The sequence below is a fragment of the Protomyctophum bolini genome, assembly GCF_963924005.1.
Source record: "Protomyctophum bolini genome assembly, chromosome: 22".
In the NCBI taxonomy this organism is placed as follows: Eukaryota; Metazoa; Chordata; class Actinopteri; order Myctophiformes; family Myctophidae; genus Protomyctophum; species Protomyctophum bolini.
In genome coordinates this window covers 18,766,627-18,792,536 of record NC_137883.1, presented here as the reverse complement: position 1 = coordinate 18,792,536, position 25,910 = coordinate 18,766,627, and the positions used below count along the sequence as shown (strand labels likewise).

Sequence of the window (25,910 nt, the reverse complement as noted above, 5' to 3'; positions counted from 1 at the left end):
CCTTGCACACCTGGGTCACATAATCCACAGCCAGGTATAAGTAAGTACCTACCCCCTGTGGTGGTTGCCATGGTGAGCAATAATACCTTTGCACCATGAGGTATATTAGGGCCACCCTGCACTGTGATTAGAATGACATCAAAGTCATTATCATCAAGGCCAAACAAGCAATTTAAATAAAAACAAAATAAACAAAGGCATTTTGGCACTAACAATAACTTTGTCAATCTTTGTGGGGTTCTCTCTCCTGATTGGATTAAATTTATGTCTCACCTGAACACATTTTCTGTTTATTAAAACGCGGGAGAAATGGGGAGACCCGTTGCTGAACAAACACTCTAGCAATCATTACATATCAGGATATAAAGCGTTAACTTTTTATTTTTATTTTATAATTGTTTGTTTTTTTTATCACTTACAGCACTTTCACAACATAAAAATAATAAGGGAGTTACAACATGGGTTTGATACTACAACCAATTTAGCACCTTTTTATGTTTAATATTTTACAAGTCATTCGAAGCCGACTCATAATAGGGACAGACACTAGAAAGGAAATGGTTGCATTCACCAATAATGTATTATGAGCAGCAAGAGAATCACATAACATAACGTAAAGTAAACAAGACAAAAGGATATAGCTACTTTATGTGCAGACGTCCTAGAAGTAGGCTACAGTGAGTTACACATTGTCTAATACCACCCTCTCTAACTGAGCTCTTGTAAACACATGGAGAAATGTCTAAATAAAATGTTTTTACAGTGCGATCATAGAAACATTTGATAGTTAGTTCCTGCTGCTGGTTTAAGGGGACCTTTCTGAGTGTATCTCTGCTAACACTTAATCCCCAAGTTACACAAACAGAAATCTCTTCTGTGTTTCAAATATTCAAACTGAAAAACATGAGTCATTCTAAATGTATTTAACCATGACTTTTAGAAAGAATAAAAACTCCACTGTATAGACGCACAGGGGATCTGGTTAAAAATAATTATTTTGGTTATGACACCCCATTGAAAGAAATCTAATAACCAAGGAGTCGTTTAGTACCGCTAGCCCACCAACCACATTGTACTCTGAGCCCTCCCAAACCAGTCCTTTGGTGACTAGGCCATTAGTTACAGAGCAATGTTTAAGCTTGAATTCTATTGTTGATGACATGAAAGCAGGCTGGCAGTGTTTTCCAGTGCCTTTAAGAGCGAGTTCTTAAGACACATTACATATTAGCATTATGTCAGATTTTCATGTCTTCCTCACAATAGAACAGTAAGATTTATTCCAAGCTAAAACAATGGCAAAGTTGCTCTTTAAGGCCACAGGCAAGCAAGGGCTCTCCAACACATTCAGTGAACACCATGCTTCTCCTCTTCAATTCTATTCTAAGTGCAAACGTCTCATCTTCTCAATAACTCTCTCCTTGGTTGTGCTCTCATCTTTTTCCAATGTTGAGACAATGTCTCCAAATTCATACAAAGTTATGACATACTGCTATATTAATTACACAATTGGTAACAGTACTGCTTCACATCAGTTATACAAGTGAAATTCCATCTGTATCCTTTTTGTCAGTCCTCACAAATTGTGAACAACCATTTGTATTCATTCTAAAAATAGAAAAGTAAGTAAATAGTCAACAATTGATTTCATTCATTCAGTCATTGGGTGTGATTAGGGTCAAAGTACCTGATTATTATTTTTTTAATATCAAAACAAGATTGATAATCACAGCAAGCAAATTAAGTTTGTTTCCCTATTCAGCAATATGAATGTGGTACACATAATTGCAAAATAAATTATTTCAGCCAATGCCTTTGTGTAAAAGTATGTTTGGGTGTTCATGTTCTATTCCTTGTACCGCAGAGCAGCATGAGTTAGAACTAGTCTTCTGGGAGTGCACAACAGCAGGGTGATTTATCCATGGTGGGAGTGCTCAAATGCAGGGTGATCCATGGGATCTCGTAGGTGCCATTTTGTCCGGTGGAGTCATCAAGTCAGATCACAGCAAGTTCCACCCCGATCAGATTTTCTGATTGGTGGGGGTGGTGAAGTGGTTCGGAGAAAAGGCAACAAATGACAGGATCTAAGATCCTTAGATAATTGGACTCCACTGTCCAACTAGCATTTTCTTTGAGTTTTTGAGTGTGGAGAGCATGTGGAGTGATTACATAACATAGTCAGGGGTCTTGTGACTGTAGTTAAAGGTGCAGTTGGGTAAACATGAGTCCTGTCGCACTGAGCTGACCAGAGGAGGAACACTTCAGTTTTCAAAACATTTGTTCTGACTACAGAGATTTTACAATTGGATCCGTTTATTGTGGTTTAATCTCAGTTCATATATCTGGCACGGTTGTAAAAAAGTAAACTCAAATACAATCCCATTCTGTTGGTGATGGTATTGTGTCACATTCGATTCATGGTGGTTGTTTTGTAGTTGAATAATGACCATTTCATGGTTGAAACATGGCTGTGCTACAGTATTGTGTGTAGTTGTGTTCATATGAAAGTAGAGTCCATGGCACTCGTATCCTGTATGCTACGGGCACGAGCCTCAAACAGCTGTTTGATCAACGCTGACTTCTCCTGTTCTAGTTGGGTGATGCGCTCACTCTTCTCTGTCACCTCCTACGTGGACACGAGAAGAAAAAGAGAGAAAAGACACTCATGTATTTTACCAAGTGTTGTATCGTTGTGTACACAAAGGTTTTGCTAGTAGTAGTATCTTTCTATCAAGACAAGAAATGATGGTGATGGAGCCTTTCAAATAGTGGTAAGATCTGGTGTCATTTGAGCTACGTAGTCTTGATTAGAGACTGCTCATACTGGCTTGGAAGGAGGTGTACTGTCAGACCCCAATGGTTTTCATCAGCACATCCACCAGGTGATTGACTATGGCCATAGCCTACTTCGGGAATGTCACTACTATTTCTTCAAATATTTCCTAAAAGAGAAGATAAAGAAGATAACCCGACAACGCATTGCAATGAGTTGCAAGTTTGTAAAATGGCTATTTTAGCTATTCAATGTATGACAATGCGTTACGTATAGGGCATAACGTGGTTATGGTGGGCAGAACAACTACTTACCCCAAATAAACCATACCACTTCAGAATAATAAGAGGAGCATAATGCTCTGCCTCAAGCCGGAAGCTCTAAGCCTACAGAGAAAATACATTGTCATTGTGCATCAGTCTGTATGGAACCATGTCACCTACCTGTGTGAGAAGACGGTTTTGGTCCTTCAGCCTTTGGATGGCTTGCGGAGGGGCTGGAGCTGGAGGCTGAGAGCTAGTAGAGAGAGTTGTGCTCTGAGGGACTGGCTGCTCAGAGACAAAGACAGATAACCTTATTATCCAGTACTGATTACTGAATGAAGTTATTGAATAAGTATGCCGTCGATCCAATATGCAGTACATCGAATCTTGTCAACAATTAAAAGATAATTTGTATTGGTCAGCAGTCATTTCAGATGGAAGCTCTGCTTGGTGAATAACCTAAACATTCTGGACAACACCCATATAAGTAAGAGAAATGTTAATTTGAACCTTTGAATTGCCACTTTGTGGCTTTCGATGCAAAATAATATATTATACAGATGAACCCAGTTAGATGTGTATTTTAAGCCAGTAAAAGACCAATTATCATCAGCACTTACCATCCCAGAGCAGGAAATTAGGTCACTAAGGCAGCGGTTGACTTCTTGCAATTTAGGAAGCAGGATATTCATGCGACTTTGGCTGGCTTCTGTGAACAAATCCTGTTAGAAGATAAAGATGAAATAGGACGTGAGAGAGTTACAGTCTATTGTTTAGCCAATAGAAAAATATGCATGACTGGACAAATAAAATGATTCATGCAGAACAGAAAGTATTTGAAGATTATTCTTTATTTTTGCTACATTTCATATAGAAGTACAACACTAGCAGAAATAACAAAGAGATATTTATGAATACCGGTAACAACAGTAGTTAGTATGTTAGGATGTTAATCATTGCACACTTTGAGGTGCTTACGGTGCCTTCGGGCTCCTTCCTACCTGAAAGCCCCCATACACCCCCTTTTCTAAGCTGTTCACGGCTGAAATCGCCCCATACTGATTCAGTTCCAACTTGAGTTGAGTTTGATATTTAATTATTGCGGCACCTCTACATGGACCTACCGTGCAGTGGTTGCTCTGGCCAACCTGCCGCTGTCTCTCGGTGACATTGTGGATCTGACCTTGGTACCAGTCCCTCGCCTGCTCCACAACCTCCAGACCTGTCAGCAAGGAGTCTTTCTCCTGCTCCAGTTCCTTCATTTGCTTCAACTGGGACAGATGAAGGAGAATAAGAGGAACAGGGTGAAGAGATGAGAAGGACCGGCAAGGATGGGGACAGCCGGAGAGAGAAAGGAACATGGTCAGTTACTGTAACTACTTCCAACCTGGTGTCCCTGTTTTGGGACATAAAAAGGGTCATAACAGATCTTGAAAATTCTTCAAAACATTTCCTACAGCTCACAATCCATCACAATGCAACACATTGTTGTCATGTAGATTGGTTATATTTGAGGGGCGATATCCCTTCCTATGTCCAGCTTTTGGTGTATGTGCACACACTTTGTCCTAAACATTAAATCCCATTGACAATGAATGGAACATTTTGAGCAATCGAAGACGAAGGTGAGGACAGAAATTCTGATTGGCCGGAATGAGATGATGTATGATGATAAGATCGCCCCTCACTTCACACGGGCACACACATATAGCGCTTAAGTTGTTAAAGAACAATCAAAAGGCCAGAAGTCACCTGATGCCGTATTCTATTCTGATTTCACTTAGATGACAACCACTAAAAAGATACGGTGAAACTTTAACAAGCTTTTATGCTTTCCATGTCATCAGCAAAAAAGTATTCACATCACCGCCAAAATCAAATAAAAACAGACTATAGGCCTATATCCTATACTACAAATGAAAACATGTGAGCAAAAGATGTCCGCAAAATGTGTCCGCAAAATATGTAAGCAGAATTCGCCAGGTCTATGAAAACAAGCCCACAAACAAATGCCATTCAACACGCTTCGACTCGCTTAAAACTCGGCCCCTACACAGTGGAGGAGTTTTACAGTTGTCGGAGACTCATCAGATCGTTGTGCATTTCATAATGTGTTTTCTTGTTAAATCGTCTGTCATTATATCTTTGTGGCTTTCACACTAAACGATTGATCGCCGAGTCGCCGACCACGGATCACACACTGCAACAGTTCACCAAGATGCGATCCAGACCCGATACATATAGGCAGCGGCTACATCATCTCTCTCTCTCTCCCTCTCTCTCTCAGCACGCCACACACACAGGAATAGCCATGCAGGCTACACAGGGCGGCGCCGCGGCATGTAGCGAGACAGGACGTTATAATCTTGAGTTTCATTAAATAACTCTGCCTTTCTCCGCACGCGCGCACACAACATTATTCAAGTGAAATGCGTAACGCCAATATTGGGCTAATATAGGCTACCAATATGTGGGTAGCCTACAGGGATTTCTAATCATCTATACCAGGGGTGGCCACACTTTTTTTTACTTGAGAGCTACTTTCAAAACGACCAGCTCAACAACATAATGAACATATACCCACCAAATAAAACTATCATCCCATTGCTGAAAATAGTTACAAAATGTAATTGAGGGGCCTTTCATAGGCTACATATAAGACAAACGCACATGGAATGGGAAATAGAGGGGGGAAAATGGAAATGGTAGGGTTTTGTTTTTTGGTATTTGACTTTGCTACTCTTTGTACGCAACAACAAGTATTGCATTGTGTGTTTGAGCTAACAGGCCCTTTTTGATGTCGATCAATCAAGTCATCTCAGGTCATCTCAAGCGGCAGATGCAAAAATCGTTTTTATATTAAAATTATATATATTTTTAGGGGCATGTCATGTGGTCTACCTGCAAAGCCTTTGTGATCTACTGGTAGATCGTGATCTACCTTTTGGGCACCGCAACGTCAGATCAGGGGTTTTGTCGGCGAGCGCCAAAAATGCTCCCCGACAGCATAATCGGAGCAAATATCGGGCAGTGTGTACGAGCCATAACGTGTTGACTACACTACACTAATAAGGACACATAATAATAACTAATAACCCATCCGTTACTACATGTGGAGTCAACTCCTGCAATTTCCTTCTTCCCATAGTGCGCTGCAACGTAACTCTGGGATGAGCGGCCCGTTAGGGCCGTCAAAGTCTAGTAGAACATATATGTTTCTGCCAGGACTGTGTGTGGTGAGTAGACAAACTCTCATCCTTTCACATGGGCATCTGCAGTGGCTTCTTTTGTGCTGGTGGATACAATGGAGCCGTACCAATTGTGCCCGACTCTCACCCCATTCTGAACAGAGACAATGTTTAGAGGAGCAATCAGCCCGGTGTCATGGCAACCACACAGCAACCTAAGAATGGGGTAAACAGCAGACCCACTTCAACTACAGTTGCCCCCGTGTGTGTGTGTGTGTGTGTGTGTGTGTGTGTGTGCACACGCATGCGTTAAAGAGTGTGACTGCACACATGCAGAGAGAGGGAGATAGAGAGAGAGAGAGAGAGAGAGAGAGAGAGAGAGAGAGAGAGAGAGAGAGAATCCCACTCCAGCAAGGCTCCATTGAGTTGTGCTGACCATGCTTTCCATGCGGCTCACAGCCACAGCCCAGGCCCCACTGCTGGCATTCAGCCACCTGGTGTGTCATCTTTCCATCCCTCAGTCTATCCTTTCCTACTGCCTCTTCCATGGCTCCAAATGGAATCATCTGAGATCTGACCAAATCACTAGTAATTAATTCCAAAGTCAATCTATGTTTAATGTGTTCTTTTGTAATATTGCTCACTAAACCTACTTTATGCAGTCCGACTAATTGAATTGGGGGAAATGGGGAATAGATTGGGAGGGAAAGAGAAAGAGCAAGAGACGAGAGAGAAAGTATAATAGGACGAAAGGGAGGGGGTTGAGGGGTGTTTAGTGCCTGGAATGAAGAATGACCAACAGTGTAGGGCTTTGTGGAAAGTTAGGGAAAATATACAGAGAGCTGAGCAAGAGACGGAAACCGAGAGTAAATTATTGCAATGTTATGGAAAAGTGTGTGTGTGTGTGTGTGTGTATTGTGTCACAGTTGAGCTGGCTAACAAAACAATATCATGACACCAGTGGCCCCACACACAGCTTAGCTAAAACCACAAAGACCAATATAATGGCCTTTCAACTTTAATCTATAAAGCAACTTGAGCATTGAGTATTGAGCTTCACCTTGAAGTATTCAAAGTTCAAACTAACAAACAAGAAAAATAGCAAAGTCTGTTCTAATATCTGGGAGAAACATAAGAGGTTTAGTCCAAAGTAGAACAACGGAGCACACAGATACAAAGCAAGTTATTTGATTAAAGTCTAACATTTAAAGTTTCATTATGATGCTTCTTCATCAGTCAAAGGCGTCTGTCTCTGTCTAATCGATAATGACCTACTGGAAAATGAAAAAAGCAACAATAAACAATAGATAGACTAAATATATATGTCAATCAAGAACACTGCCAAATCACAGACGATGGTGACACTGACAGCTGCTTATAACTGCCTTGTCAAATCTCATATTATCATATTGGCATGTAAGCTGCAAAGCACGCACGCACAAGCCTCCTGCAAGCCAATAGTTGACTACCGATGGTGACACAAGCCTCCTCCAAGCCAATAGTTGACTACCGATGGTGACACAAGCCTCCTCCAAGCCAATAGTTGACTACCGATGGTGACACAAGCCTCCTCCAAGCCAATAGTTGACTACCGATGGTGACACAAGCCTCCTCCAAGCCAATAGTTGACTACCGATGGTGACACAAGCCTCCTCCAAGCCAATAGTTGACTACCGATGGTGACACAAGCCTCCTCCAAGCCAATAGTTGACTACCGATGGTGACACAAGCCTCCTCCAAGCCAATAGTTGACTACCGATGGTGACTACCTGGTGTAGTGTCTCTTTTTATAACCTACTCACCCAGAGGAAAAACTGTAGTGCCTTGTTGCTGTAGAGACTGCTACTGAGGGGGAAGAAGACAGTAGTATAGGCAGCCCAGACTGCTGTCCAAGCTGGGCCGGGCCGGCCAAGCGAATCCCCTGCTTCCACCAGGCCCCTGGGCCCGACCCGGCTCACTACCATCAGTGCAGCAGCAGACCAAATTGCCCAGGGTGGGTCGGAGGGGGGAGGGAGGGAAAGGGGGAGGAGAGGGGTAGGGAGGAAGAAGGTGAGGAACCAGTACACTCCAGACAGAGAAAAGGGAAAAGAGAGTGCAAAGGAAAAGAGGTCGGGGGATGGAAAAAGGGAGAGTGAGGTAGAGAGAGAAAGCAGGCTGAGGGGAAAGAGGCAGGGGGAGAGAAAGAGTGAGGTAGAGAGGACCAGAAGGGGACTGGACAGTGGGAGGGTCTGTGTGAGGGGAGAGGGTGGGTGAAAAGGAACGTGATGGCCAATAGAAATTGTCCACTAAGCAGCCTTTTCTATATTGTGTTGGCCTGTTTAGTTTCTTTATTTTCAACTATCTTCATTAACACATATTATTTATAATCATACACTTGATCTAAGCCAGAGTTTAGGTAATAGACTTAGGATATATATTTGCCGTGGTCTATTTCTATGTAATAAAATGAACGGTGAAAATGCAGTCTACCTCCTTCTGCATCAAAGTTGTGTTTTTGGGGGGGGGGGGGGGGTTTACGAAATGTAATTAACAATTTAATTAACCAATTATAAAACAGCACTGTTTTAATCATAAACACTTCACAAAACCATAAGTGAGCCGCAATAATGGCATCTACTGCTCCTAATAGTTATCATGGTTACATGTCTAGGAAGAATTTCAGGTATTTCCAAATGCACTTGTCAAATACCCCAACAAGAAGTGCTATAGCACAGGCATGGGAACATACAGTACATAGCATTGCTGTCGGGTGGAAAACCTTGTACTGTATCCACAACCGTTACTTTTCAGCAAATGGAAAGAAAAATCAGATCCAATGTAGTTACCCAATGATTTAGTCACAGCTCACAGGCTCTTGACTTGTTAAGATTAATTTTGAGAAACCACACTTTTTTTTCTTCAAAAGTAGCAGATCTAGTTCTAGAAGAAGTGGCACAATCTGAGTCTGTGACACGTTGTAAGCTTGTAGATCAGCAATTTTCTCTTGTATAACGAGATTTACAAATATTGAAGATACATGCATGGTATCTGCCCGAAAGCAATGGCAGGCTTACTTCTATGTATGTGTTTGTGTGCATGTAACAAACCATTCCATAATCCACTCCATTTGAGATGGTGTGCCGTCTCTGCTCTTCACGACTACGCAAATGGCGTCTGGAACCACCAGTAACAAATCCTGCTGCTGATTCACTCTGAGATCTTGGTAAACATGGCTCTGGAACACCTGGAAAAGAGTGATAATAATTCACATGGGGTCCACAGTATTAATATCATCATAGCATATATATCGCCGCTGTCAGAGTATGTAGCTATTTTACACATTACAGGCCAATATCTTGCTAAAGGTTTTTCAAAAATAGTGACAATAGATGATCTACAAGTTCACAACACTTACATACAGTATATTGTGACCTGGCTTGTAGTAGATTGGCCATTTTTGTTATTTTTGCTCGACACTTATACCACAAAGTAGTTTATCATTTAATGAAAGAAAAACATAAAAGGATAAAATATGGAGATACAAGGTTTCTATGAATTCTGCCCAAGAGAGATGATAGGGGCCTGGTATCTGGGACTCTGGGAGAAATTAGATTGAATTAATTAATTTATATTGTTTAATTATTAATAAAATATATTATAGTTTGTATCGTTTAGTATAGTTTAGTATTTTAAATGTAAACAAAAAAGGCGTGCTTTTATAACAAACAAAAAACATCTTATGGATGCACCTGGGATGTATCCTCAGCGATGTATCCCACGGTCATCTGGGTTTCAGGTCTCTAGAACCCCTCATACCCCTCACTCAGGCGACCCAGCCGGGGTGATCAAGTCCCGACTTACGTCCCAGTAGCTACCCTCGATCAGTCCCATTAGGGAAAGACCAAGGCCACACAATCCGTTGGAACTACTCCAGAACTACTCTGCCAGGGCTGGGAGGTACACTTCTGGCGCATGGAAGGACTAGGCTCTATGGGTTGACTCCTGTCCGGGCCCTTCCTACATCTCAAAGCATGCCATTAGGCGAACATTTTCTTTAAAGTTAAAATGTATACAGTCAGACCGATCTACAAGCTCACAACGTGGCAAGATCTTGTAGATCTTGTTTGAAATAGGGGTAAAGTATTATGCTTTCTTTCAAAGTAACACTTCAAGCTGCCGCTCCAGTCCTGACCCAATCCTAACTGGTTTCAACTCAAGAAGACCATACTTAAAGGCTGCATCAAGCTGCATTCCACATACCAGACAGACGTGTTTTTACGGTAAGTGCTGCTCATTTCTCAAAGCATACTGTGTGGGTTTGTTGGAGAAACCAAAGCCACTGGATTCCAATCCTTTCAGTACGGTATGAAAATCATCTTACAGAGATTTTAAACATGCTTTAAATATAAATATCAACACATAAATGTAGTGTCCTCACTGTCCTGTAAGTTATATTTAGTTAACTTTACATTTTAATGCAGTTTCTAGTACAGATTGATTGATAAAAGTCACAGAAAAAAAGATGAACCAATTTAAAACATCCTCAACCTATTCACTGTATAAATAATTACATTTAATCAACACTGATTGCATTATTCAGTTAGTTGTTTATCTACAATGTAGGGCCAATTAGATTATAGACAATTGAAAGGAACTGGTTGGAATAACGTGTTCCTTCCATGCGCTACGTCCAACCAGGTAAACTCCCCCCTGCCAGGTGTAAAGGAGCAACTTGGACACTCAAGCATGAAGGAAGCATGAGTTAAGTCCGTTGCTCTCCCCAGGTTGGCGGAGGGTGTGTAGAGCCCAGGATCACAGTAGATGATTGACACAGGGGTGAAAAATGGGTTACAAAATCGTGGGATAAAAAAAATATATATAAAAAAAAGATTATAGACAATTACATGTATTGACCGCATATGGACCACTTAAACCTGCCTACATTCTTTCCGAGACACTGCCCTGCAGGTCCCTACATCCACTGAAATACCTTTTCTGTTCTAATAACTCAAATAATAATAATTGTACAGTATATACTAATTGAGAAACAGAATATCTGTTATTGTTATATGGAAAGTATTTGCCTTTTTTGAATACATTAATCAATAAGGTAAATCTATTTATCGTTATTTTGACAAAGAATGCTACTAGAGAAGAGTACTACTACCACTAATGCATGTTCAGCAGCCAAGTAACACTTATTTGCTTAAATTGCTGAAGCTGTGAGTTTCCATGTCTACCACAGGAGGGAGCCCTATTCCTAAAATAAAATAATGCTGAAATCAACCATCAACCATCATTGCCATAACTTTCCATTGAAAAGGAACAAGTGAACAAGTCAAATGTCCTTCGTGAGCCCTGGGAGTCTTCTTGTCATATAATGTTTTGAATACAAAATGTGTAACATTTAACAATGTTGTTTATCAATAATCCAGAAAGTAGTATTTTCTTGATAGAAATATACAAGAAATGTATTACTAAATACTTTTTCACTTTCAAAATTTAGGAAATTTTTGCTCAGAAAATGGCACAGTGACTTTTATAGTATCAACACTATTGTGACAAGCTCACACGATTGTCCACTTGTTTTAAGTGTATCACAGCATACATTGTTCTTAACCATCTGACTATCAGTGATGAGAAAACATGCCAAACAGTGCCGACAGGTGTTATTCATTGCTCCATGTTCATGTTGTAGCGATGATCTCATGCAGTACAAATCACTAACGACTGCTAAGGAATGTTATTTACTTCTTTCAAACCTGCTGTGGGAAAAGGACAGGTTAGAGAGCATGATTAGTGTGTGCGTGCGCGTGTGTGTGTGTGTGTGTGTGTGTGTGCGTGCGTGCGTGCAAGAGTTGTTCTTTATGCCTCAGAGCTAATGTTGTGTAGTCCTACGAAGTCAGACAGGCAGCAGGTCTTGACAGGTTTTTCTATTACAAAATAGTCTTTCTTCCCCTGCAATGCATAACCCATATATACATGAGGAAGACTGCAGTAACGTTATGATACAACTCTTTTTCGTTGGAATAGTGTCAATCATTCTAGGATCCTATTCTAGGAAAGGACCACTTGGCTACTGCTTTGAGTCCAATTAGTGGATTCAATTAACATTTTCAACAAATATCCATTTGTACAAATGTAAACAAGACCAAGTGGTCCCTTGATTACATTTGTACACTCAAGGTTTAAATGAATACTGAGGATTTTAATGTATCTAACAAGTGACAACGCTGCCCTTAAGTGCAAGTGAAGTTAGTAGCCAAGAACACCCCCAGGGCTCCGGAAGGAGGATGGTGTTACACTTATAGCTCTAGACAGGCCTGGTTATGTACTACAGATCAAGCACGCTCTGGGAGAAAGAGCGAGAACAATTGAAAGACACGCATAGTGGAAGACGGGAGATAGGGAAATTTGATCCTGCATGAGTATGAGTACATATGACAGATACTGAAAGTAAGTAAGTAAGAGAGTTACAACTGAACTACTCCAACTGTAGTATACATGGGCCAGTCTAGTAATGACATTGGACATTCTTACAGCTTCCCCTTTAATGACATTGGACATTCTTACAGCTTCCCCTTGCCCGTAAGTTCCGTAACATTCAGCCCATCATCGGCCCATCCTCAAGTTGAACTCAGATCGTCTCTCCAGAGATTTCAGATAACAGGCTGCCTATCTCTGACCTTATCTATGGATAATAACAGACATCTCTCCACTTTAACCTCTTTTAATTTCAACCTGCCATATGGTTGACATGTCATTCATTACAGTTGAATAATGAAGTATAAAATAGGGCTAAAGTGGTCAAGGCATTTTTTCATAGTTTGAATGGTTATACGTCTCCCAAGACATTACACTCAGACTTTAATTGTTTAACATTTAACCATTTAACCATTTAACACCATTGTGTTAAATGGTGTACATGGTCCTGGATATGCAGCTCTGTTTGTGTTACAAGATGCAATTACATGCAATTATGCAATTACATGCATATCAAATTGATACCCAAGTAATATCCAAGATGTATTCTCTCTCGTGATTCATATTAGATTTAATCGTTTTAGTTAATCAGCTCATTTAATCAATTGAATCCATCTTTTAATCCACAACAGGGAGAAATCAACCACCTAGTAGTTCAAGAAGCAGCTAAGAAAGAGTGGGCACCTCGGTTTGAAATTGGCTATTTTGTCCAATGTTAAAAAATACAATATTTGGAAAATGGTCTTAAGTAAAGTATATATAATTAGAACATGCGTAAACATTTGGCAATTAAGGTCTAATATATTTTACAATAGAAAACCTGTAGTGTATAGTCTATCCATTTCATTTTGGGGCATAAACAAGAAGTTAAACTAAAGGCTCAAATTATGTACAAAATAGCCCAGATAGTATAGTATAGTGCGGTAGTGCCCACTTATCCTGTAAATCAGCCTAGTACGTTTTAACAGTGGGCGACTGGCGACAGCCAGACGAATCTTCCAAAAGTGCATTATTTGTCTATGGGACCCGGCGATAGCAGGCGATGGTAAAAAAGTTGGCGGAGCAACGTCGCCCGAAAAGATACAAATAATTCATCTTTTCTGGCGATGACGGGCGATGTGTCGGTTGATGCTCGCCCGCTGTTAAAACGCACTGTCAGGTACTTTTCAGTTTCCACCCATCTGGAATTATCATACTGAGCGTGCACAGGGCCATGTCTGTCAAGTGACAGGTCAGACAGAGATGAGACAAAAACAGTGACTGATCACAGACACATCACAATTAATATGGATAGTGACAGACAGTGATATCAGCTTTATGTTTATGGCATGCATAATGGTAGGCCAATGAGGCCATGCACGCCAGGGCCGGATCTACCATATGGGCACTTTGGGCACGTGTCCTTGGGCCCTTGGGCTCCAGGGACCCCTCAAATTTAAAAAAAAAATATATTTGGACTTTTTTGCTCCACAGAAAATGTCCCTGCTAATCCGAATTAAATAAATGGTGTCTAAAAAGATTAGTGTTTTATTGTTTGTGAGAAGGCAGCTGAAAAGTGCAATTGTATGTAAAGCAGCAACACTGCGCTAGATTGGCTGTTGTTCAAGGTGGGTGGGCCCACTGGGCTGTGTGAGGTTAGGTGGAGAGGTGACCGTGATTCTGGTGTAATAAAAGACGTACGTCCGCCATCCAGCATTGCTTTGTTTTCATTCTACATGCATAGCACGTCAGGTGGCTCGACAAAAAAAAGGTGAAAACACTGAAATACACTGGCGAATTCTCTTACCCATTTTCTTACTATGTGGGTGACTGGGTCAAATAAAAAATAATGTGTTTTTTACTGCCTGGCTGTCACTCTGGGGCGGGGTAGGCTACTGGGACTCTAGGCCAATATAACGGCATAAAAACGGCCCAAAACAGCCAAAATTTTGCACGTGCACAAAGATTTATGCATGCATGTGAAGGGGGACCCTTCAAGCTTCAGTGCCCAGGGGCCCTCAGAGGTATTAATCCGGCCCTGGTGCGCGCACCACACAAAGTCCTCCACCTGAGATCATATTGTGATTTGGACTGCGGTCTATTGTTGTTTACTTGTTTTGGAACTCAAGCCTATTAAAAATAGGCCTATTAAATAAATAAAAGATGCATGTTAGAGACCCCCTCTCATCGTATATGTTTTTCCCTCCTTTATGATGATATTACATGTAGAAGTCTCTAAATGTTATGATTAATTGAAAACGGTGGACCCTCTTGTAAACAAGTGTAAGGCTTTATAGTGTCGTCCACTCCCAGTTAACAGTTTTTGTATTGAGTTGTGCTTGAAATTCTGCAAACTGTTAATAAATACTTCAATCAATCAATGATTTATTAAACCATTATTATGCTCTTACTTGGCTTTTGGAGCTGTGGAGACTCCAGCGCGAGCGATTCAATGGACCGAACACGACTCTGCTGCGGTGGTGGCAGCTGCTGCTTCCCGACGTGGATCTGGTTCTGGTCAGATCGATAACATCCTCCTTCTGGTCCAACGACGACGGGGATCCGCTCCAAACTCCGTCCACTTCTTTCGAACCCGGCGTTGAATTTGTACCGCGACGTTGGTCCACATGCTGGGAACCCACCGCGGTCGTCCACCTCATGTCTGGTGGTCCGGCTCTGGAGCGAGGACGCGCGGTGCTGCGTGTTGGTCACATTACTTGGCCCCAAGGGCCGAACTTTGTTTTCAATTCGCGTACCGACGTTACACGCTGAAAGCGGGGCTGGTTTTTGCTGCTGCTGGGTGGTCTGTTGCTGCGGGTGGACGGCGGCTTGGGTCTTAATGACAACGTGACGGTTCTCTGGGTTGAGCATTGAATATCGCAGCCCCGCGACAAACCGCTCGAAAGTCAGGCAGCCATGCGGCGGGGCAACCCGCCTCAAGCACTCCAGAACCCCGCCGGGCAGGTCCTGCGTGCCGGCGCCCTGCCAGCGGCTCTCTATCTCCGAGATGTGGACGTAGCCTCTTTGCCCCCCGTCATCTAAAATGTCAAAGAGGGTCCTTAGACTGTGCAGGAATGCCTTCGGCAATCCATCCGTGGCATACTCCGTCTCCTTTGGTTGCATTTTGACAGTTTTGAAACGATCTCCTCCCCTGCTTTGGAAATCTTGTTTTCTTGCTCCGATTCTATTATATATTGTCGACGACCCGTTGAATTTGCAGCCCTGGTCTGTCGCTATTAAAGCCATATGGACTTATCAATAGTTTATAATTAATAAGGCAACTACAACTGTAGATTTCGCTCCAATGTTAGGCTTATAGCATCCAATCAATTGCCGAATTGTGTAAAATATGTTGTAAAATACTTGCTCTTTACATGGAAATTGTTGAATGAAAAGTCTGTCCTTTCTCGCCGAAACTCTCTCTTCTCTTCCAACCCAGTTCTGTAGCTCCGCAGGTCTATGCATTCGGACTCTATTCTGTTCTTGCAGGCCCGCCCTTCAAACGTCAGCGATAGACTGGAATCAGCAGGTTGCAGATCCGGTCTAGAACGGACACGGAAGCGGTCTGTATGTGCATGTATGTGTGCGTGTGAATTACCGGACCCAGTAGGCGCGTCCCAGACCAGACCCGAGCACTGAGCAGTAAATAGAAATCAGGCTTTTACACATGTACCGAAGACGTGACTCTACGTCAGCACAAATTCACTCGCGTCTTCAACCATTGGCCACAGCGAGACACTGCCATGCGCCTATTGGCGGAAGCGTGTGGAAGGCACAAGTTTGAGTTCGGCTTTTGTTATTCTAGAATCCATCTGAGACGTTATATTGACTTCGGGATTCATATTCCACTCCACCCACTCTTGAGAAAATATTGAAACAATACAGTATGAATTCACACCTGAGATCTCTTACCACCAATATGCCAGTAATGTGATGCAATTATCAGAGGCCTGGCTGTCACCTATAGCTAATATTCCAAGTTTTAAACACATCATAGTTTAGTGTGAGAGGTCTAAAGACTGCAAACGTCTCGCAAAACAAAGATGACAGTTTTTATTTTCTTTATCATTTTCATTCTGAACACAGAGATCTAAATAGCCTACATGCTGTGACACTGTCTCATATACACAGTCACACAAGTCACAGACATGGGCATGCAAGTTCACAACACACAACTGTCTACTCTAGAGTGTTTGAATTTGTGCAACTGAGATTGCATGTGTGAGTTCCAACACACACACACACACACACACACACACACACTATTAAATTGTTGTAGTCCTGTGAAAGTTAGCGTGTGTGTGTCTCAGAAAAACATTGGGGGGAGGGTAATTTATAATATGACTTGTCTGATAATTAGTAGGTTAATAGGCTATACGTAATTTAGAGTAGGAGATCATTCCACTGGGACTGTTACAAATGTACAAATTAATATTATACAAACCAGTGTGCACTGGAGATGAGAAAGCATTCTGATCACGGCTTACAGGGTCAGACACTCACGCTCCCACTTGTCTCCTACGCACATACTGTCACACGTGACAAAACGTTCATGTTGACTCCAGACTTGTGCAGAGGCCTCTTTTGGTTATTAGACCAATATATCCTGAGTCACTATAGGCTAAACACGCACACGCTCAATTGTCTCTTTAATATGATCATTGTGAAAGAGATACAGGATTTGAGAGCTCATTTATACATGCCTCTTTATTTAAGCAAGGAGGCTTCAAAACATTCAAGTCTTGTGGGTGTTTAAGCAGAGCTGAATTCCTGTGGGAGGACAAGAGAAAAAGAGAGTGGGGGTGGATTCTGGTTGGAGCAAGATAGCAATAATGCATTATTCAGAATGCATTTGTATGAGACTATAACATTTTCTTTATTTGAACGCATGTTTGCAGCTTCCTGCAGTTGTGGCTTTCCATCACTGTGAGCCTATAAGACTGGACTTTGGTCATTCCGTTTCCTCAACAATATTATATACTTGAAAGAGACCATTGTTTCAATGGCGCCATTAGTGAAAGAGAAACTAGTTCAGCTAAGCAAATTTGAGTCACAAAAGTTACAAACCATAACACTATCATAATCACTGTGCAATACATTTTTCATTCATTCATTAAAAGGTGATCCTGTTCTGACTTCGCTGCTGAACTCTATAGGTAACAATCCACAATCTAAACTTGTAATGTATAAAATGTATTTCTTGTGGTTTTGTATAGTGGCACTGTATAGTGTAAAGCATCACATGACAATATTATCTAAATATGAAGTTCATACAGTATCTGCATGGTGACTTATCATGACAAATGGCAGTATTCATATAGACATTAGTTATTAAAGCAAATGTGAGTTTTCATAGTAGGCCTACATGATGAAAAAACTGTGGTGACAATTTAACACAGAAATGTGTCTCTCATTCCAGGAAGCCTCTGGGCACTCCTTTACCATTGTGTAATAACTAGAATTTCGCAGCCCTGACGGGCCGCTCATCCTAGTTACGTTGCAGCGCACTATGGGAAGAAGGTAATTGTGGGAGTTGACTCCACATGTAGTAACGGATGGGTTATTAGTTATTATGTGTCCTTATTAGTGTAGTGTAGTCAACATGTTAAGGCTCGTACACACTGCCTGGTATTTGCTCCGATTATGCTGTCGGGGAGCATTTTTGGCGCACGCGACAAAAACCCCTGATCTGACGTTAAGCGGTGCCCAAATGGTAGATCACGATCTACAAAGGCTTTGCAGGTAGACCACATGACATGCCCCTAAAAAAAATTATAATTTGAATATAAAAAACGATTTTTGCATCTGCCGCTTTAGATGACCTGAGATGACTTGATTGATTGACATCAAAAAGGGCCTGTCAGCTCAAACACACAATGCAATACTTGTTGTTGCTTACAATCATCAGTAGCAAAGTCAAATACCAGCAAAAATAAAACCCTACCATTTCCATTTCCCCCCCTCTATTTCCCATTTCATGTGCGTTTGTCTTATATGTAGCCTATGAAAGGCCCCTCAATTACATTTTGTAACTATTTTCAGCAATGGGATGATAGTTTTATTTGGTGGGTATGTTGAGCTGGTCGTTTTGAAAGTAGCTCTGAAGTAAAAAAAAAAGTGTGGGCACCCCTGGTATAGATGATTATATATATATATATATATATATATATATATATATATATATATATTAATTCCGTCGGTAAATCCCTGTAGGCTATACCCACATATTGGTAGCCTATATTAGCCCAATATTGGCGTTACGCATTTCACTTGAATAATGTGTGCGCGCGTGCGCATGCGGAGAAAGACAGTTATTTAATGTAACTCAAGATTATAACATAATTGGTAGCCTATATTAGCCCAATTCCTGTGTGTGTTGCGTGCCGAGAGAGAGAGAGAGAGAGAGAGAGAGACACTGCACGTCAAAATGAATTGGAATTTAAAAAAAAATGATGTTGTGTGTGTGTGTGTGGGGGACGGGGACGGGGTAGTGTTGTGTGTGTGTGTGTGGGGGGGTGGCTTACAGGCGTGCGTGTGTGTGTGTGTGTGTGTGTGTGTGTGTGTGTGTGTGTGTGTGTGTGTGTGCAATCCAAAGTACTCGGCAGTAGCGAAATAGCCAATGCAAAGTTGCGAACAGTCTAATCGTTTTACTTTACTACAAAAAACAGTTATTGTCGAAGAACAATGTTGATGTAACTAAGAGATTCGCTGAGTGACCTATATTTTATATACAGAGATTTAGAAGGAATAAGCAAAATGGTGAGCCGACTATTCCTCCTTCCGCGAAGATGTTTCTCTGCGGACTCGGAGAGAGGGAGATATAATAATGCCTGATTTACGCTCCACTGTACGACGGTGTCACAAAAATACCCGGTTGACAAGTTCACAATGGGTCCTGGATGCAACATGAAAACTTGTACTGTAGATCGGCTATTTTCGGTACACTATACCAGGCTTAACAGCATGTACACTTCAATTTTGTACTAATTCAAGACAGGATTACAGCCTGCAAAGTGTACAACTTCTAAATAATACAGGCATTATTATGTTACCGGTTCAGACAGGGTGTATTTATGTAAACATTCGGAGGAGAAGGGATGTGATTGAATACTTGACTTTCAACAAGAGTATAGGGCATGGCAACATTTTGGTGTAGAACATATCACACCATTTCGCTGCTAGTACAGCAAACTACTCTCTTGATTCACAACACAACTACAAAACATCCAAATGGTGAGACATTGTTCCATGATTGTTCTTGTTTATATATATATTTTAGGTTGCAATATTTACTCTTGCGATTTTATATCATATATGCCAAACATGCCATACAAAAACAAACAGCCATCATAATAAATAATCACAATGAAAATTGTGTTCATGTACAGTCAGGTAACTGTTTTTTCCATTAAGGTAAAGTAAAATGAACAGCTCTACAAATATTGGTAGCTGAACACAGACCACTAGTGGCAAACCTCTCTGTGCCACAATGCCAACAACACATCACAATTTAAATAATACAGGGTCATAAGCTTAATGTTTGATTTCTCCATACCAAAAACAAGGGCGGGGGGTCTGTTTTTTTGTGTCACTCCATTACATCACCATAAGGAGTCTTCTTAGGCCCTGTTTGTTCATCCGACTTGGGTACTGAAAGACAGACAGAAAAGTAAAACAACATTATTAGAGGCACCTAGAAAATATACATGTTCATATTTCATTATACTTTAAGTTCTGACTTAAAATGTACAATTACTTTTTTTTTTTTTAGGCCTTTAGCAGACATTCTTGCTCATAATAAGGCAGGTTAACACTTTCAACCTGCTGTCCCAAGTTTGGGCATGTCATATAGGCAATTCATTATAGGCAATTCATAAAAATATATACTGTAAATAACTAGAAAAAGTGCCCTTCTAGGCACAGGTCTCCACCAGGAGGATAGGAGTGTGTGTGATGTTTGGAAAAAAAAAAGAGAAATCAAACAAACCCGTCTTGATCACATGACTATGGAGAGCATGTGTACCGATTTGCATGAAATTTGGATAACATCTGAAGGATGTCTCTAGGGAGTGTGCATACAAAGTTTTACACATGCAGTTAGAGGTGAAAACACAAATCGGCCAGTTATAGCACCACCATGAGGCTGAGTTGAAAATGTTCCAGTGGTATTTCTTCCTCAGCCTAGTGGGAATATGCGTGCACAATTTCACGGAAATCACACGATGTGTTCATGATTTGCAGCATTTTGTTTGAAACTGAGCACTCTTGCTAACTTTGGAAGCCAATATTAGTCAATCAGGATTGAGTCTGAAAAATCTGAATGACCTGTTTCGTTGAATGGCTCTAGAGCAGGGGTAACCAACCGGGGGTTCGCGATCTACCGGTAGCTCGCGGGAACGTTTCCAGTCGATCGCGAAGTGTCAGACAGACCCATTGGAATAATGTCAGTGCCGCTCGTCACATGCAAATTAATTTTGAGCAGAGCGCTGTGGCTCTGAGTTTGAGAATAGACCCCATCGTCCAAGGGTGTGTGTGCGTGTGTGGTGGGGTGGTGGTATCTTAGCAACACTGAATGATCTGTCCCATTGGTCGTGTGCTCGTATCATGAGCCAATGGCTGCAGCTCTGAGCTTCCCAGACCCAGGTTCCCATTACGTCATGCCGTAAAGAGAACTGACAGCCACACGGCTGCTACCATATTAGCAGCTGTGAGCGCTCTTCTCTTCTCGTGAAGAAAGCAGGACAGAGTTGTCAAATAAATCCCGCCGTCATTCATACTGTATTTATTCTCCGACCCGCAAATTGGTACACAGTCTCTCTAGAGTCTAGAGAGACTGTGTACCAATTTGCGTAATGTTTGGACAAAATCTGTAGGTGTACTGTCCAAATTTTCTTTGCACAAAGTGGCCTACTCTCTCCCATGCCTTCGGCCTGGTGGAGACAAAAAACAAATCTTCAAGGTCGCAATGCAACATATTGTGAAATGTGAATGCAACATATTGTGAGTTTGTAGATTAGCTACTTCCACTATTAAGTGTAGGGCTTAAGTGATTAGAGGTATAAAATATGCATGATACAAAGGCCAAGTTTGAACAATGTGAAAAATGCATGATTGCAAACATCAGTTGAAATAATAGCACATGAGGCATGGACAATTGGTTAGCAGGTCCAAAGACGTGTACTCACTTTTAGGGCTGTCACGATTACAAATTTAAGTTGACGATTACTTTTTTGACCATTGGACAATGGACATTGCAACATATGAATACAAATTACATTTCTGTTTGTTTTTTAGGCTTCATAATCAAAAGTGACATAGGGCAGATACGACAAATAACTTAAACATAGAAATAAATTACTAATATTAGTAATAATAATAATAATAATTCAATAATTTTATACTTTAAAAAGACTTATCCCACGATCCCATTTTTTCACCCAGTGTCAATTATCTAATTCTAATCATGTAATCCTGGACGCTACACTTCCTCTGCCAACCTGGGGGGGGCAGCGGACTGACCTCATGCTTCCTTCTATGCATGTATACTCATCGTCCAAGCTGCTTCTTTTCACCTGAGAGAGGGGAGTTTCCCCGGCCGGACGTAGCGCATGGAAGGAACACGTTATTCCGACCAGTTCCTTTCCCCTCCATCAGGCACCCCAGCTGGCCAGGGGGAGGTAGTTTAGAGACCAGGATTACTGCATGTTTTTTGTGAGGGTACCTACCCTAGGGGACACGGGGAGAACATGCAAACTCCACACAGGCCCTTTCGTCAACCCCACATCGGGTATGGGCACTGATGACGCGGATGAGAGAACACGCCCCCCAGCGCCCACAGCATCCCCAGCGGGAATCAAATCTAGCACCTTCTAGCTGTGAAGCGACAGCACTACCGACTGTGCCTTTACTTTAAAAATACTTAATTAATAATTCTGCTATTTTTGCTTGAAAATGTATGAACATTTTTCAACATGGAAACGATTTTGACGATTATGCCAAAAACTATTGCGATTATCTCAAATAAAACTCACATTGTGGTGCCGGTGGTGATCTGTCTGGGACTTTGCCAGTTTCTAGTAGAATCCAAAGATCTGTACACTTTTGTGTCTCCCAGCGTGTCACTGCATAGCTCCCAACTGATGAAGCCACTGAAAACAGAGGGTGGGGAGAGTGAGAAAAGTGACAATTTCTGACAAATAAAGACACTAGTGAGTCAAGTGACATGGTCTGGTATGTGGAGTGAACTGGTTACAGACTATTTATTGTCTCACCAACTGATATAAGTAGGTTCCATTGAAGGGGATAAGGAAGCTTCATCTGTAGAGCTTTTTGAATTGCAAATAAACCAGCGGTACCTAACAGGAGCACAAAACAGGATACTGTACATCCGTTTACTATAACGTTAGTACATCATCGTAAGATCACCACGAAAACACACACACACACACACACACTATATATATATATACATGCAACATACAAAAGCATTTATAACTAGGCTATAGAATATTTCAGATAAGTCTCGTTTTATTATTCCTCTCAGATAAGAGTAAAACTTTACCCATGACTCACCCAAAATAAAGGTCCCAGTCCCTTTCATAAAGGCGTGGGACTGACAAGCAGCATATTGCCCTAAACCCTAGGAGGATAATAATACAACGTCAAATACATTATTGTATTGATGGGAAAGGTGAATGCCATCAACCTTGGAAGCATGCCACCACCAGTGCACCACAGCTATTATGAATGTTACGCACAGGATGTTTTGCTGCCAAAGCATCGTCTACTTTCGTGAGTCCGATGTTGACCATGTTGATGTCTGTGTTGATGAAATATCGGTCACAGAATGATATTCTTCCTCGACATGGTCTTATGTATAGTTATTATCCATCCAGTTATTAGTAGCCTATTATTATCTAACTTGCCACTGACTGACTTCCTTCTTGCAAAGACAAGATTGTTTTTTCTCAACACATGATGCCGCCAAGTGGAGTGGAGGTGATACTGCAATTGTCTACCAACAAGTCTGATGAGTTAAGTTGTTATGTTATCAGTGTGTGTGTATCATACTTTTACAGTCTATCATAGTGTGTGTATCTGTTAGTTGAATTGTAACTTTGCTCGTATAGGAAAGCTTGCTGCTCTCTACTTAAACATTTACATCTTTCACTCAGGAATCCAGGAATGTTTTGTCTGAGTGTGAGGAAGTTGCATATTAGCCTTGTGTTGCGATACTAATATACCATGCATTAGGGGTGGATGAAGTCTGGCTGAGCCAAGCTAGTTGCATATTCATATAGCCCCTCACAATATGAAAGGAAAAATGTAAGGCCCCACACTACACCTAATTTCTGACACTATTTAATTATTTTGTGTTATGTATTCATTTAAATAAGGATGCAATTTAGCTGTTTAGTCAGCAGAAGAATGCATTAAATGCAACTGCCATTAGATAGTGCAGGACCAAACCCTAAAAAAGAGGCTTAGTTTTCGAGGTACCCCTCCCCGAGGTATAACAAAACGGGACATAGTTTTTTCACTTTTACTGCAAAGGTCATGAAATTGATCCATGAAGTTACTCACCACATAGGCAAAAAACACCTACTCTGAAAGATGGAGTTCCAAGTTAATCCTCTGTCATTTTCTACCTGCTGATTGTTTTTACATCATACTTGCACAGATGATCTACAGGTAGTGTGCCTACATCCCAGAACAATCAGAATGCCAATATTTGGCTGAGCCGTGCCCGGTGTAGAGTCGGTCGGACCCACGGCTGTCCAGAACCGCCACAAAAGGCCTCTGCCCCCCGGGCTCTGGACAGGGCCCCTGCCCGCAAGATCCATACTGTATGGAGCTGGCCTATTCTGACATCACAACACTCCATTATGGGCAAAAAAGGGACACAGAGTGCTCTACAGTTGGGCACCGGTCTAGTATTGTATAGCTTTATCAATTCCAAAACCTACTCCATAAGGAGTTCTCCCACTCAATTCAGGTGTGTGTTCACCTGGAACAGATTATACCAAGGAGGAGGACAATAATTATTATAAAAGTAGCATAATATCAATATTCTGAGCTTTACTTAGAATATTACTATTACAATTTTTGTTTAAAGCAGTCTGATAACAAAAAACAGTTCTATTAACTTGTCAGCTGATGCTGCACTTGCACACCGGCGTACTATGATGTCCCTATTGCACCCATACGCCCTTTTGTTAAAACTGACATAACTAAAAATAGAAAAACATATTAGTATTTTGAAGCTCTAAATGTAGTGTCACTGATACAAAACAAAATAATTTAATCTCAAACTAATAACCAAATAGATTAGAATCATAAAACACGGGCATGATGTTGAGACTGTCCATTGTGCCAATAGATAGTATGCACTCACATGAGGTTTGCCTTGATGCTAAGAGTGGCATGGGAGGTGTATAGGCCTATCGCTTAATCCCAAACCACACCAAAGGGTTGAGACGGGACGAGACGGTAAAGGTCAACTACACCAATGCAAATTGCAAGTCAATGAGTTGCAATGAGTTGCATTGGTGTGGACGTGTGGTTGACCTTATAACGGTTTTGTCCCAAGGACATCCCTACCGGTGTGGTTGGGCTTTAAACTGGGGTAAGAATACCAGGACACATCCTCAGTAGTGTGCCCTTTGAATCAGGGGGTGGTTCTTCCTTTAAACTGTACAGCTACATGGTGATCAAGCCTGAGCTTGTGTCCCATGCCAAATCATTCAGATTTGCCTAGTTGTAAAGTGGATGACATCCCAAGAAACCCCATAAAATATTATAAACAGTTAAAAACAAATCATTCAAATACATTTAGACTTGTAAAAGAGACACTAAGCAGAACATGTTCAAATGTCCACACAAAAAGCAGCATGAACAAAAGCAATGAAGGCAATATAGATGAACTCATAACGCTAATGCTGTGACAGATGTCTCGGTGAACATGAGAAGAGATTAGCCCGATCGCTGAGACATTCCTACTGACTGCTCACACCATAAGAGCTCTATCGTATCGTAGATGGAGGGTGGTACTGAGGGGAGAGGCTGGTGGCAAGGGGTATGTATACCTGATAGGGAGACAGATGGAAAGAATGCAACAACCACTGACACACACACACACACACACACACACACACACACAGAAAGAAATGCAACATACAGTACAAGAGTCACAACGATGGTAAAGAACAATTTTCCCAGTATCTATTTATCAGCTTAATTTTTAGTGTT

The 25,910-nt window shown here is 41.3% G+C and overlaps 2 protein-coding genes across 3 annotated transcripts; both read right to left on the bottom strand.

Annotated features, from left to right (window-relative positions):
* Positions 1-353: 353 nt before the first annotated feature.
* Positions 354-16,088, bottom strand: sapcd2 (suppressor APC domain containing 2). Of its 2 annotated transcripts, XM_080756343.1 has the most exons (7): positions 15,074-16,088; positions 9,308-9,444; positions 8,024-8,449; positions 4,158-4,304; positions 3,654-3,755; positions 3,214-3,318; positions 354-2,623 (listed from the first exon to the last, which is right to left on the bottom strand). In XM_080756343.1, exons 1-7 carry the CDS (start codon positions 15,906-15,908, stop codon positions 2,495-2,497), a joined length of 1,881 nt encoding a protein of 626 aa, XP_080612469.1. In that variant the 5' UTR covers positions 15,909-16,088; the 3' UTR covers positions 354-2,494. The 2 variants fall into 2 exon arrangements, with proteins under 2 accessions (XP_080612469.1, XP_080612470.1); XM_080756344.1 differs by lacking the exon at positions 8,024-8,449.
* A 4,148-nt stretch (positions 16,089-20,236) lies between these two features.
* Positions 20,237-23,596, bottom strand: tmem141 (transmembrane protein 141). The gene is made up of 5 exons (XM_080756802.1): positions 23,420-23,596; positions 23,235-23,301; positions 22,934-23,017; positions 22,694-22,810; positions 20,237-20,312 (listed from the first exon to the last, which is right to left on the bottom strand). The coding sequence occupies exons 1-5, from the start codon at positions 23,471-23,473 to the stop codon at positions 20,251-20,253; spliced, it is 384 nt and encodes a 127-aa protein (XP_080612928.1). The 5' UTR covers positions 23,474-23,596; the 3' UTR covers positions 20,237-20,250.
* Between the last annotated feature and the right edge of the window lie 2,314 nt (positions 23,597-25,910).